Consider the following 14,832-nt stretch of genomic DNA (forward strand, 5'->3'; position numbering starts at 1 on the left):
TTTGTCGCCGCCTATCAGGAGCTTGTTTTAGATGTGGACAGAAAGGGCACTTGGCTAAATCTTGCTCACGAACTCATCCGAACAATACCTAAGGGCAAGGAAGGGTTTACACCCTAGTCCCAGGAAATGCTCGGAATACTGAAACAACTGACGCAGGTATTACCTTAATTATAAGTATATGTATGTGTAAAAATTGAATTGGGAAATCTGTATGACCATGACTTGAATTGAAATGTTAGAATTGACTGAAACTGATGAATGGTTAGACCCATGAACTCGAATTATATACATGAATCAGTCACGTATAGAACTTCTGAAATTGAGAACCTATGTCAGTTTGGGAGAATGAACTTTTGCTTATGACTTGCGACCAAATGCCTAGATGATAATTGAGCCTAGACTCGTATCTGTAAATATATTTCCATGCTTGCAATACTATTAGAATTAATGGGGCTGAACCATAGTTAATGAATACTTTGAGACCTATTGTTTGATATGAATTATCGTGACCGACTTTGTGAGCTATGCTCGAACTGTTAAACATGGGGACACACTATGATTGACTATATACGGAACTTGTTTGGACCTACATATATCTATACCTTTGCGTGGGATGTTAGTAATCAAACTCGATACACACTTTGTATCTGCTGCATTTGTATTTAGACTGAGTAAACTTATGATTTGTCGCCTTAACTATCGTATCTGGAGAAACTGTTTTGTGTTCATCTGTACATTAAACTCGTGAACCCGTATTGGGAATGTTATTAGATTCTGAACATGCACCTATATGACTATACCTTTGCTCAGAATGATCGATATGTTATTTGTTTTGATAACTTGACCGTTGGGATTATGACTCTGGGATTGTGTGACTAGGTAAAGACCCCGAACGATAAACTCTAGACTGTGAACTACGATTGTTAATAATTGACAAGACTATTTGACTAGACCAGCGAGCCTATGCTTTAAGGACTGTATGACCGATTTGAAACTTTGGCATAACACTCTGTGATTGTGTACCACCGAGAAACTTTATATAACACGCTGTTGTGTACCTTATGCCTACACGAAAGACTTATTAGGAAATTGCTATATTGACTATGATGCTTTCCTGTCGATATGAACAACTGCATGCATGTACACTTACATGTAAACTTATTTAGAGGATGTAACATTGTATACAACCTGAACTCTTCGATATGAACTATTGTGATACATAACTCAAATGTGATTTGAGAACTGAGGAACTTAGAACAACTGTAGAACTACTGAATATGCGCCAAAGCGAGTGGAGTATGAACTATAGAACCAAATGTACCTTGTTTGAAAATGATGAGGATAGAACTTTTACCCGATCTAATCTGATAGAACTATGGCTTGACGAGACCTTTGTTTACCTGAGAAAACTTTTGTTTGATGACTCACGCTTGAACTTTTGTTTGGTGTGACTGGGTGGAACTTTCATCTGATGTGATCCGATAGGACTTTCATTTGATTTGATCTGAAGAGACCTTTACCTAAATAGAGAACTATTATCTGATTTGATTGCGTTATGAGGGATTGTGAATTACTTGTGACCGAATGATCAGACTGTGTTATTATGGGAACTAATCGCCTGAGAACCTGAATCAATCTTGAACACTTAGGAAGAATGTGAACCGTCAATAGCTGACTATGTGATTATAAATAACTTTAACCATATGCCTATAACTGATTGGGAGCACATGTGAGTGGGATTATGAGATCTGGTAATTTATGCTCTAAGAATGTAGAAGTACTGTATGTATGTCACGTGATTAATTGCTTTGGTATTACTGTTATTACATGAACTTGTTTGAATGAGAGAATGGTTACTTTTGCGTTACGGTACTTCGAAATTAATGATATGGGACTTGTTGATAGCAAATCAGTTTGACTATGGACCCTGACTATTTGGAAACACATGAAATCAGTATGTTCTATGATTGACTACTTCCGTATTGGTATGTGATACAATCGAATCTGTGAAAATCGAGACTAATGATCAGTAAGGGAATGATTACTTCAGAATTTTGTTTACTGTTATGGGGTTTATATATATTAATTTGTCTAGCATACTGATGACTTCTGAGTGACCTAGACTAACTGTGATGAAAACCAAATCGAATAAGGACATGATGAATGACTCAGAAATAAATAAATTAAATCTCTATAACTTGATGGGGGAAATTACTTATGAAAATTGGAAACAATGTAAATCTATGACCTCCGATAAGTAATATGAGTAAAAACATAGTAAAGTTATGTTTAACTGCATTTATTTTATGTATGATAAAATAAGATATGCTTTCTGATGTACTACATTTTGTACAATGAATGAATGAGTGTCCAATTTCTGATATGTATCCGTAGCACCATGTGATATGTGTTGGTTGTTACCCGGTATCGGAGGTTCCATCACGGAACTTAATCTGTCTGCACTCTGTTACCCGTACCGGAGGCTCCATTATGAGGGGCTCAACGTGTTTATTTTATGTTACCCGGATTCAGAGGTTTCTTTATGGAACTAATTATTTATAACCATCATGTGTTTGCATCTGTTCTGTATCTGCTCTGTTAGTGCTAATGACTACACCACGTATGATTAAGCATGAACTCTGATTTCTGTATGTAATTTGAATATGAATTTGTTTCTGACGAAAATCTGAATGTGCGTAAGACTCTGTTTGATATGAACTCTAATCTTTGTATATGATTTCTGATTTTGTTTTTGGTACGGAGTTAACGTCAAGATTGAGTCATGAACACGTTTATGAATATAGTTATGGTTCTGTTTTATTAAGAGCTGAAGTTATATTTTGGATGGACATCATTTCTTTTTGATATAAGATAACTCAAGTTTGGAGGACCAAACTTCTTAAGGTGGGAAGACTGTAACAACCCCGACCCATAATTAGCTGCTAATCTGTAGTTAATGATGCTAATGAGAGAATTAAAATAAATTATGTGTTTATTTTGTGTTTTGCATGATTTTGGCTTTCTATCTGTTACTTGTAAAAATATCTGTCTGGAATTCCGCTTTAAAATAATTGAAAGCCTTATTGGCATCCGAAATCGAAATTGATTACGTCAATATGTTATTTGAAATTTTTAGAACCATATGGCAAATTTTATTAAAAATTGATTCAGTCTGATTAATTTAGTCGTGTTTGGTTAGCCTTATATTCTAATTAATGTATTTTAGCATCATAGCTATATATATATGAGATATAAGCTCATTTTGAGCTCATATCTTTTATCCCTTGAGTGGAAAAATCTGGTGAGACATTTTAGAGAGAGAGGGAGCACAATTCTAGAGAGAGAAAGGAAGAGATTGAAGAAGAATTGAAGGTTTTGTATTGAATTCACCAAGATTATGCTAGAACAAGAGTAATTCAAGACTCTAGGTAAGCTTTTGACTATTAATTCAAAGAGTTATGTGTTGTAGAGATGAATTCATGGAGTTGTTAGGATCATTGCAAGTAATTTAAATATGTTGGTCAAGAAGATGGAGGATTTGATTATAATTTCACATGCATGTATACATATATATAGAGGTTTGTCATTTTAGTTTGATTTCGAGCATCTAAATTATTTTGGGAGTTATTTAGTGCATGCATGTTTGAATTATCATGTTCCTTCACTTAAAATCATGTTTTGGGAAGAATTTCTTACATGCATGGAGCTTATGAGCTCAATTTGCTAGTTTCATGAGGTTTGAAGAAAAGATTTTACATGCATGTTTTGTTTCTTGAATTTCAAGATAAATTGTGAACTTTTGGCAAACTCTTGGGCCATGATTTTAATGAAATGATCCTTTATTCTTCATATTTTACAAGTTTACTAGGTTATCTCAAGTTTTGGGGCCCAAAAGATGTGTTTTGATAAGTTGAATTCGAGTTTTGAGCTTGGAGGTGCAATCTGGAAATTCCAGATTCTGCATCTACGCTCGAGCGTAGGAGTTCACGCTCAAGCGACCGCTTTAAGTGCGTGCACTTCTGCTCGAGCGACCATGAGTCCGCTCGAGCGTGAAATGCAAGCTCCCAGAAGTTTCATGTTTTTGCAGATCGCTCGAGCGAAGGAATCTGTGCTCGAGCGACCCCTCTCATGTTTGCATGTTTACGCTCGAGCGGAGACCCTGTTTTCAAAAATTTGACTAAGTGTTCCAACTCATGTTTTGCCATCCTCATTGCATCTTAGGCATTCCTAAGACCTAGTTAAGCCATAGTAATGAGGTATGGGTTAGAAACACGCTAAGAAAAAGAATGTACTAATTTAAGAGTTTATAAGAGTGTGTTTTAAGCAATGTGATAAGAAAGAATATGAACTATTGTAATGAAAGCTAAGCCGTAATGGCCACCTAAATGTGTAATGATAAGATATGTTTGTGTTATGTATTTTGTGATTGTAGGTCAAGACTCGAGGATTGATTGACTATTTACGGGAACCATTGTGAGTAACGTTATTGTAAAGATACATTCATATGAATTATGTTCCAAATGAAATATGATGAGTTATGATTTCTGAAATGATACCTGTTTTTGTGAACGAATGTTCCATGCTTGAAATCTATTATGGCATCCATAGATAGTCCCAAGTCATGGGGGACGACATGTAAATGCGGGTCCATGACATACATGTGATTACCAGATCTCATTAGCCACTTCATTGTGGTGATATATGTTTAATCGATATCCGGAACCGATTACTCTAGTTGGAAGACGTTATGTGATATATTCTATGGGATGTACCATTATTATGTTTTGATACAAGAATGATTATGCTAAGATCTGTTTTACGCCTATGATATGTTCGGAATTTGTTCACTAACCTCTTTACGTTGATGTTATTCATTGGGCTTTAGCTCACTGTGTGTATATATGTATGTATAGGTGGGCATTTTGGAGTTCCAGCTTGAAGGCTTTTGTCTGGATCTGTGTTCTGTTGTCAGCCAACCATTGTGCCTCATGTAGAGGTTCCTGGAGTGTCTCAAGTGTTTAAGTTCTGTTGTTTCTATACATGTAAGACTCAGTTGTTCTATTGATTGTACTTAAGATACTTTAATGTGTGTGGGTATAATGTATGGATGACTTTTGATTATGTATATAAAGTTTTTAAATATTCCGTTTCATATAAGTCAGCACAACTCATTGGACAACTATATTTATGTATTAGCTTCCGCTAGCCCTTAATTTTGTTAATCTATTCAGAGGCCTTCGGTAATCCAAGGATTACTGGCCGGTTACGATGCTAAACCTATAGGGGCGGGTTTGGGTCGTGACAGCAGCCCTTCCTTGTAGTGCCCCAAAACGACGTCGTTTTGGGGCAAATTCTCAACAAAAAAAAAAGAACAAAAAAAAAAGAGAACAAAACCCAGAAATGGTGAAGAATAAAGAAAGTAGTGGTGGGGTGGGTTTGATCTCGCGAGCCCCCTTCTCTCTCTCTCTCTCTCTCAATCTTGATCTCGCCACCAACGATGAGCCATCTCTCCCTCTCGCGATCTTAATCTCGCCACCAATGACGAGCCACCATCTCAATCCGGACTCAGTGGTGAGGCGGTACTAGGGGAGGAGGAAAATGGTGGCGAAGGTGTAGGGAAAGGGGAGATGCAACGGAGGGAGGAGAGGGTTTTAAAGGGTTGTGACGGATGAGAAGGGACGCGGGAGACAATGAGAGGTTTTGCGATGGGGGAAAAGGAGGGGTCGGACGCGATGAGGGGAGGGAACGGTTCCGATGAATCTGCAACTAATGTAAACTCTTTTGCAAGTTTGACTTGGGTATTTATCTTGATTGTTGAAATTGATTGTTATTTTGAAACTAAAAAGAATAAAAAATAAAAAAAAAATTTGGTGGGTGTTGTAAGAGGTGGTGGGTCTGGTGATGATGGGTTTATAATTGATTTGTAACTGTGAATTTTTGCTGAAAGAAAGGTTAGAAACCATTTGCCTTGCTTTGAATGAAAGGAAAAGAAACAGAGATCTTTCTACTATGTTTTTTTATTGTTTACAATTCTTCAATTCTGGTTTTTCTTTTGGCTTATCAATTCCAGTTTCTTAGCAATGTTCAACAATTAATTTGAATTATGATTTGGATTTTGATTGGTGAGTTTTGAAATTGGATTTGATATATATATATATATATATATATATATATATATATATATATATATATATATTTTAATTTTTATGGAGTTTTGATATTGATTTTAATTTTGCTTTTATTGGTTAATTTTGATTGTGATTTTGTTTTTGTTCTTGTTTTTGATGGTTGTGGTTGTATTGTTTGGTACGGGTGGTCGAAGCAGTGGTTAGTGGTGGATGTATGTGGTAGAAGGTGGCTATTTGCTGCCAAGGAGGAGGAAGGAGTTGGGAGAAGAGAATGGTTGAAATATCTAACAAAGGAGAAGAAGAAAGAAGGGAAAAGAAGAAAGGCAGAGAAAGAGAGGAGAAGGAGGAATAGAACGGTGGCTTAAGGTCGAAAGTGGCCGAAGGTCACCGGCTATCGTGTGGGGGGTCACGGTCGTGTGGGTTCACGATGGTGGGTTACCCATCACTGCTATCTTTCTTCTTTTCCCCTTGCTGGGTTCGGTTCTATTCTCTTTTTTTTTTTTTTTTTTTTCTTTTCCCCTTGCTGGGTTCGGTTCTATTCTCTTTTTTTTTTATTTATTTTAAATTTACCTTAAAATCACGTCATTTTGAGGCACTACACGAAAGGACCGCGGATAATGACAGTTGAGGATCCGGACTCAATGTCAGCTCAGCGTCTGAATATTTGACAAAACAAAATTTAATTTTAGATTTATTTATCGTAAATAAAAGGCGTGTAAATAGCTCATACGCGAAAGAAAAGACGAAAGCAGGTCAAATCTGGAAGTGAGTGTGCGAGTAACGGAGGCCTCGATTCGAGCCCGGAGGTTCATCAACGAAAGCCCTAACTCACAGAGAGGAGAAAGAGGTGAGTTTTGGTTTGGGGGCATCTGTCTCCTCAGTGAACCAGTGTCGTGATCACTCAATTTCTCACCCCTCCCCAACTCAACAGCCTTTGCCGGGTTAGGTTTCTTCTTCTTCTTCTTCTTTCAAACGTCCCTTTTCATGTTGCAGCTGTTTCCTTCATCATGATATACCCTCTCCTTTTCTCTATTCTGCTTTAGATACAAACACATGTATGATTCGTGATGACGATGATAGACGACGTTGAGTAATTTTTGTAATTTTAACTGATTGATTGATTAATTGCTTATTTATTTATTTGTTTGTTTGTATACTCTTACTCATCATCGCCCTGCTGAACACAGGCACTCTCGCTTATTCAGACAATAAAGAGAATAGTACCTACCCATCATCATCTCCTGCTTTATGATTTTGAATTAAATTGGATTTCCTTTCTCCATTGCCAATCAATCAGGTGGGGGTGAGATAGACTTGGAGAGCTAGTCTACGGTATATATATAGATATAGAATGAGCGGCAGCGGCAGACACAGGACCCTCGGTGGTGGGGGTCAACATATATTGGACTATCTGAAGCGAGCTCAGGCAGAGAATCCTTCTTTCTTTTATGCACTTCAGGGTGATCATGACCACTCTACTGCCAACATATTTTGGGCCGATGCAACCTCCAGGATGAACTATATTTACTTTGGAGATACTGTTAGGTTAGACACGACCTACAGGATGAACCGCTACAGAGTACCATTTGCCGCTTTCACTGGCCTTAATCATCATGGCCAACCCGTGTTGTTTGGCTGTGCATTACTTCTCAATGAGTGCGATTCCTCTTTTGTCTGGCTAATCCAGACTTGGCTTCATGCTATGTCCGGGCGCTTCCCCATATCCATCACCACTGACCCAGTTCGGCTCATACAGATGGCTGTTGCCCAAGTTTTGCCTGAAACCCGCCACCGTTTCTGTAAGTGGAGCATATTTAAGGAAACTCAGGAGAAACTGGCTCATGTATATCAAACACATCCCACCTTTGAGATGGAGTTCAACAAGTGTGTTAATGAGACCGAGACAGTTGATGAGTTTGAGTCATGTTGGGAATCACTCCTAGAGAGATACTACCTTGTGGATAATGAATGGCTTCAGTCAATGTACAATGCTCGTCATCAATGGGTCCCGGTTTTCATACGAGACACATTTTTTGGAGACTTGTCTAGGACCGACTGTGGAGGTGACAGTCTAAATTCATTCTTTGATGGGTATGTGAATGCAACGACTACTATACAGTTGCTAATTAAACAGTATGAGAAAGCTGTAGCGAGTTGGCATGAAAAGGAATTAAAGGCAGATTATGATACTACCAACACCACCCCAGTTTTGAAGACACCATCTCCTATGGAAAAACAAGCCGCAAACCTTTATACGAGGAGAATATTCATGAAGTTTCAAGAGGAATTGGTAGAGACCCTCGCTAATCCTGCAACTAAAATTGAAGACTCCGGAATGATTACTGCATATCGAGTGGCCAAATTTGGGGAGGAACTCAAAGCACACACTGTTAGGTTCAATGCATTTGAGATGAAAGCGAGCTGCAGCTGTCAAATGTTTGAATTTTCTGGCATTATTTGTAGGCACATATTATCAGTTTTCAGAGCGAAAAATGTTCTTACACTTCCTTCTGAATATCTTTTGAAACGATGGACAAGAAATGCCAAGAGTGGAGGTGTTGTTGATGAACAGGCTCTTGAACTGCCAAACAATTCCCAAGAGTCTTTAACTGTTAGATATAACAATTTACGCCAGGAAGCTATTAAATTTGTTGAAGAAGGAGCAAAATCTATACATTTTTATAACGTCGCAATGGATGCTTTGCAAGAGGCTTCAAAGAAGGTTGCTGCTACAAAGAAGCAAAGGTCTGGAGCCACACAAGGCAGCACTCTGGCCAATGGAGCCAATCAAGAAATGCATACAGATGAAGAAAATCAAACAATGCCATATCAATCTGCGGTTAGTAGAATGCAAACTAATTTAAGTGATTTCCATAATAATTTTGTTTCTTCCTAGACTATACTGCTGCACAATTTCCTTTTTCTTCTTTATTGCTTTTATATTTTTTTTCTCATTTTGATTTTGGGGGTAATGGGTTCATGGATCGTTCTACTTTTTTTTGACAAGTAAAGAGTACTTATATTCAAAAAGGCACCTAGAGGGTGCCACCCATTTAAGATATGCAAAGAAAAAAACAACTAATTCACCTATACATCAAATCAAATTGATCAAAAGACTACAAAATGCAAAATTTGATTGAGGATGAGTGTCAACACTCGAGAACCATCACTATAAAATGGATAAATTTTAGTTTTCAATCTAAAATTGCGTTCAACCTAAATTATGGTTGTTAAGAAAATTGACTAGCATCTCCAAACTGACATACCAGAACAGCTGGTCTATGGTTGTTTGGTTGTGTGGCGAGCCTCCTGACTTTTCTTCTCTCCCATCTACCTCACCTCTTTCCTTACTCCTTGCAACTCCTATTTGTGAATCGCCCACCCCTATTTGCCTTAGTCATGGATGACTTAATTAAATGCATTCATGATGATGGTGTATGTTGTTTGTTGATGATGTTGTTTTAGTGGATGAAATGAAGGAAGTAATTAACACCAAACTAGAAATCTTGGGAGAAACACTCGAGTAAACGAGGTTTAAAATTAGTAGAAATAAAACTGAATATATGGAATGTAATTTTGGTTATAGAAGTAGAAATAATGGAAAAGTAAAGATTGAAAACCGGGAAATAACAAATAGTGAATATATTTTTTTACCTAGTTTTGATTAATATTATTAATAAGGATGGTGAGGTTAGAGATGATGTGTCCCATGTAATTAAATTAGGGTGGCTCAAGTAGAGTAGTGCACCTGACATATTATATGATCGACCAACATGAAAAAAATTAAAAAATAAATAAATAAATAATTATAGAACAACTATAATATCAGCACTGCCCTATGGGACAAAATGTTGGATAATTAAAAAGCTACATGTTCATCAAATAAGTGTAGCTGAAATGAGAATGTGCTTAGATGGAAGTGCAATAATACTAGGAAAAATAGAATTAGAAATGAATATATTCGTAAAATGATAAGAATAGTACTAATTGAAGATAAGTTTAAAGTGAACAAACAAAGATAGTTTGGTCATGTATGACAAAGACCTATAGATGTGTTAGGTCCCTTTATTGTCAAATCCTCGTACAAACTCTGTTTTGAAAAGTTGTACGGTATGTTTGGTTTGGCTTTGTAGAGTAATTTTGAGAACTTTTTTTTAAAAAACTTGTTTGGTTTGTAATTTTTTTAAAATAATTTTCAAAAATTTTTTCTCTCTCTTACACATCAATCAATCACTTTTTCTCTCACACATATCTACTCAATTACAACAAAATGTCAAATCATTCCAAACTCCCAAACTCCAAAACTGCTTTCAAAATACACAACCAAACAAATCAAAAAAATTCTAAACTCTCTTCCCAAAACAATTTTTAAAAATTAATCTCTCAAAACCAAACCAAACATACCCGTAATTTTTCCTTGTTTTTTGGCTTTCCCGCTCAAGCGGGACCATTGGCGCTCGAGCGTAATATGTGCTATCTCAGTAGTTGGTCGTGTTTGTAAACATACTGAGAAGTGTGATTTCGCGCTCGAGCGTGTGTTCCAGCGCTCGAGCGGAAACCTGTTTGGTCACACGCGTATTTTACTGAAGCCGCTCGAGCGGGCTGTCCTGCGCTCGAGTGGAGATCGCGACCTCTGTTTTCTATATATATTTGTTTTGGGCTGATTTTAGGGTTTATTTTTCCTAGATCTTCTTTAAGAGTCTTAGGGTTTCTTTTGAAGTTTTACTCTGAAGTTTTTGTGAGTTTTCCTTGATATATTTGAGAGGGTTTGAAACCTATGATCTAAGATACATACATCAAGGAGTTTGTTTCTTAATATTTAAGAGTGTTCTTCTTCGGTGGAATCCGAAGATTCAAGCGTGGAGCATCAAAGGAGTTTGATATTGTACGTGGTCGTTGATTCGAGATTAGAAGTTGTGGATTCAACTTCATACTGATCAATTCCGAGACGAAGGTTGTGGTGAAAGATTTTCAGAAGGCTTGAAGACAAATTTGATGCGTTTGGTAATCTGTTGGTTGTCTTTGTAATCTTTTTTTCTTCAGTAGTGGATTGATTAGTGGCGTTTCGCCCGTGGTTTTTGATTACAATTGAAGGTGCTTCAATTGTGATTTTTTCACGTGAAAATCGTTTGTGTCGATTTATTCTTTATTTCGAAAACAACAATCTAAATCACTTTCGTAAGTGCTTGTTGATTTAGATTGTGTATTTTGATTGATTGGGAATTGGAATATTTTAATCTTGATCTAATCACGAATCACTTAAGATTTTCAATTGGGTATCAGAGCAGGTCACTCTTTGTTTTTTATCAAAACTATAGGAGTGAGATTTTGTGTGATTGGTGATATGGATTCAATTCGTGAAAGTAACTCGACACATAGACCTCCATTACTTGATGGTACAAACTATTCTTATTGGAAAGCTCGTATGAGAGCGTTTTTAAAATCCATCGATGAGAAAGTTTGGCACTGTGTGCTCTATGGGTGGAGTGAACCTATTGTCACCATTGATGATATTGAGATTTCCAAATCCCTTGATAAATGGGACACAATCGATTATCAAAACTCGAGTTGGAACAGCAAGGCTCTCAATTCCCTTTTTTGCTCCGTCACACATGAAGAGTTTCGTCGTATCTGCACATGTGAGGTAGCAAAAGAGGCTTGGGACATTCTTGAAATAATTCACGAAGGTACTACTTCTGTCAAAATGTCATAACTTCAACATCTTACCTCTGCCTTTGAAACCCTTTTTATGCATGATGATGAGACATTTGATGATTTCTATGCTAAACTTAGTGACATCGTGAATTCCTGTTTCACACTCGGTGAAAAAATCTCTGAAGCTTAAGTTGTTGAAAAAATTTTGAGGTCATTACCCGAAAGGTTCCAATCAAAAGTGACAGCCATTGAGGAGGCTCAAAATGTTGATACCCTCAAGCTTGATCAGTTGGTTGGAAACCTGCAGACTTATGAAGCCCACTTGATTTCCAAGAAAAAAAAAAAAACAACTGTGGAACTTCATAAGAATATAACAAATGACTATGAAATAACTAAAGTCCACAAAAAAACACAGATATACAAAAAAAAAAAAAAACAATTATAGCCAAAGTATATCAAAGTATTCAAATCAAACTACCAAATATCCAAACTGTATCATCCACCAAATATCCATACTGTATCATCAAACGTTAAAAAATTCTTTCCCTTTTTGGCCTGGAGACAAGGAGTAAAACAGTCCAACAAACAGAGATCTGTGTCAAGCATCAGGGGGAAGAGGAGGCTGCTGGATCTGAAGCAAAGAGATAACACGAGCGAGCTGAGTAGTAGTCTAGACAGCGGACTGCTTCAACTGTCCAAGGCGGCCATCGAAGGAATCAAACCGAGCATCCAGAAAGTCCAACCACTGTGTCACAACCTCCTTGAAATGTCGAAGCTGGTCATGAAAAGTCCAGGGTGGAATATCATCCTCCTCAGCACCAACTGTGGCAGCATCAATCTCTGCCTCCTCGACAAGTCCAGCTGCTGTACCTGCGGAAGTACCAACCCTAGAAGACTCCCCCTTGACATGTGCACGACTCTGGGAAACAGTCTTCTTAGTAAAGGGCCTAGATGGAAAGGTATACTCATCATCTTCTAAAACTGGAACTTCAAGTCGGGACAAGAGACGGTTGATTAAACAACCATAAGGGAGGCTTAATTGCTTGTTACCAAAGACAACAATCATCTTACGAAGAATGAGGGTGGCAAGATCGATGGACATATGACGAGCAATACAAAAAAGAACGAACCCCTGTTCTTGATTGATTTCAGAAGAGTGAGTGGTGACAATAATATTAGCGCACACAATAAGATTAAGCAGTCGAAACTCGGGAAGGAGTTCAAACTGTTTAATCAAAGTGCCCTTTATCCAGTTATGAGGAGCACCACACAAAACTTCAGCCACGACATTAAAATCACAAGTAGGACGAACCGGAAAAGGACAATGTTCCGGAAACACACTGTCAATACTAAGAAGCCCTCTAATAAGCTCGGGAGTGACAAAGATGGACTTAGTTCGAACCCACGTGGTGAAGGAATGACCAATATCATCTATATTCTCAATGTTGCAAAAAAACTCTCGGACCCAGTCTAGATTTTGGCATTCGGAAAAGGACAAAACCAAGTCTTCGCCTAATGGATCAGACAAAGGACGGTTGGGAATAGACTTGAAGGTATTTGGCTGGACATGACGTTCGAGATGAACAGTCCTGGACGTAAACGACTTTTTGAATAACTTGGCTTATTTGACAGAGGGAAATCTATGAGGATTAAACGAAGGACGAGACACTGTAGACTTGCGTCTTTTGGGAGCAAACATGGTGACACCAAACACAACTAAAATCCAAACAAAACAATCCAAAAAACCAAAGCAACAGAGCACAGTAAACATTAGTAACGGTATTAGAAAGATATCAAAACCTAGTATAATAACAATGACAGACTCAGAGCATAATATGAATGACAGTATAATGAAAATAAGGCACTAATTTGTATCCAAAATCTAGCAAATCTGAACCAAACTCACCAAATCAACATATAATTGAGAGATGAGAGAACACAATGAAAGGCATTAGAACAACAACTTAGAACCTTAGAACTATGGACATAGCAGACTACATAAAAACTCAGTAAACTCACCATTAAGATGAAACCAAGACTCGGTGACAGTGTGTGAGGCAAAGGAGAAAAAAAAACTAAACAAAAAAAACAAAAAAAAACAACCGAAAGACGACCTCCACAAGAGCCGAAAGAACAGAGGAAAAAACAAATAGAAAAGGTGGGAGAAACTTACCAAGGTTGAATTGGAGATGAAAGAGGAAGGAAGATGGCAATATCAGGCCCAATGAGGTCGCAATCCAAGCCCTAGGGAAGAGAGACTGAAAAATGGGGAAAAAAATGAACTGAAGGGTCATGGAAGCGAGAATTTAAACCAAACCAGTCCGCTCGAGCGTGCAATTTAACGCTCGAGCGGGATCCAAAGAATGCGTGGATCTGCTCGAGTTCGAAATAGGTCGCTCGAGCGCCGAAAAGACCCTCCCAGAATTGCAAAACCCAGTACTAAATGCTGAAAGGAAGAATTTCACGTTCGAGCGGGGACAAAACTCCAAAACACCCCATTTTTTTTCTTTTTTTTTTTTTAAAAAAAAAAGAGAAAATAAACCAAAAAAAAAACAGCTTGAACAGAGAAGGGTGAACTATTAACCCAAGGAGAGTATGATTGGAAGAAAGTAATGCTAGGATAAAATGATCCATACTCCATGCAGTCTGTAAACAAGTTTATTAAAAGAAAAAAACTATGAACCACAAAAGCATGAGCAAGCCAGATAATATTCAATCAAGGATCATAAGCAACATGAGAATGCATAACTCAAAAACAACCATGAGAGCTCACATGCAAAATGTGTGTGTGTGTGATCCTTGAGAGGACGCAGAGCTAGAGTTCCTTGTAGTGATTGGATGGCTGGACCTCCGGCAGGGGTCACTGAACATCACAAAGAAAAGTCAAACCACTACGAATCACGGGGTAGTTGTTGAGTAAACGCGGAGGCTCCCCCTCAATCAATGATTTCCTTTCCTTTTTTTTTTCTTTTTTTTTTAAACTTTTCTTTCTTGTGGACACTCACTGGTGGCATGCACACTCAAGAGTATGGAGACCAAACCAGAGAAG

At 37.6% G+C, this 14,832-nt stretch overlaps 1 protein-coding gene across 2 annotated transcripts in view; it reads left to right on the plus strand.

Annotated features, from left to right (window-relative positions):
• The first annotated feature begins 6,803 nt into the window (after nt 1-6,803).
• LOC145819837 (protein FAR1-RELATED SEQUENCE 9-like) overlaps nt 6,804-14,832 on the plus strand; it is a 28,043-nt gene continuing 20,014 nt past the window's right edge. The window contains exons 1-2 of one of the 2 annotated variants that reach the window (XM_082913717.1): nt 6,804-7,069; nt 7,426-8,967. In XM_082913717.1, coding sequence (XP_082769843.1) covers nt 7,480-8,967 — 1,488 coding nt within the window. In that variant the 5' untranslated portion in view covers nt 6,804-7,069; nt 7,426-7,479. Of the gene's footprint in view, nt 7,070-7,315; nt 8,968-14,832 lie in introns of both variants that reach the window. The other variant, XM_082913716.1, reaches the window with a different exon arrangement.

The sequence above is a fragment of the Camellia sinensis genome, chromosome 2 (assembly GCF_055761805.1).
Source record: "Camellia sinensis isolate YWXY chromosome 2, ASM5576180v1, whole genome shotgun sequence".
In the NCBI taxonomy this organism is placed as follows: Eukaryota; Viridiplantae; Streptophyta; class Magnoliopsida; order Ericales; family Theaceae; genus Camellia; species Camellia sinensis.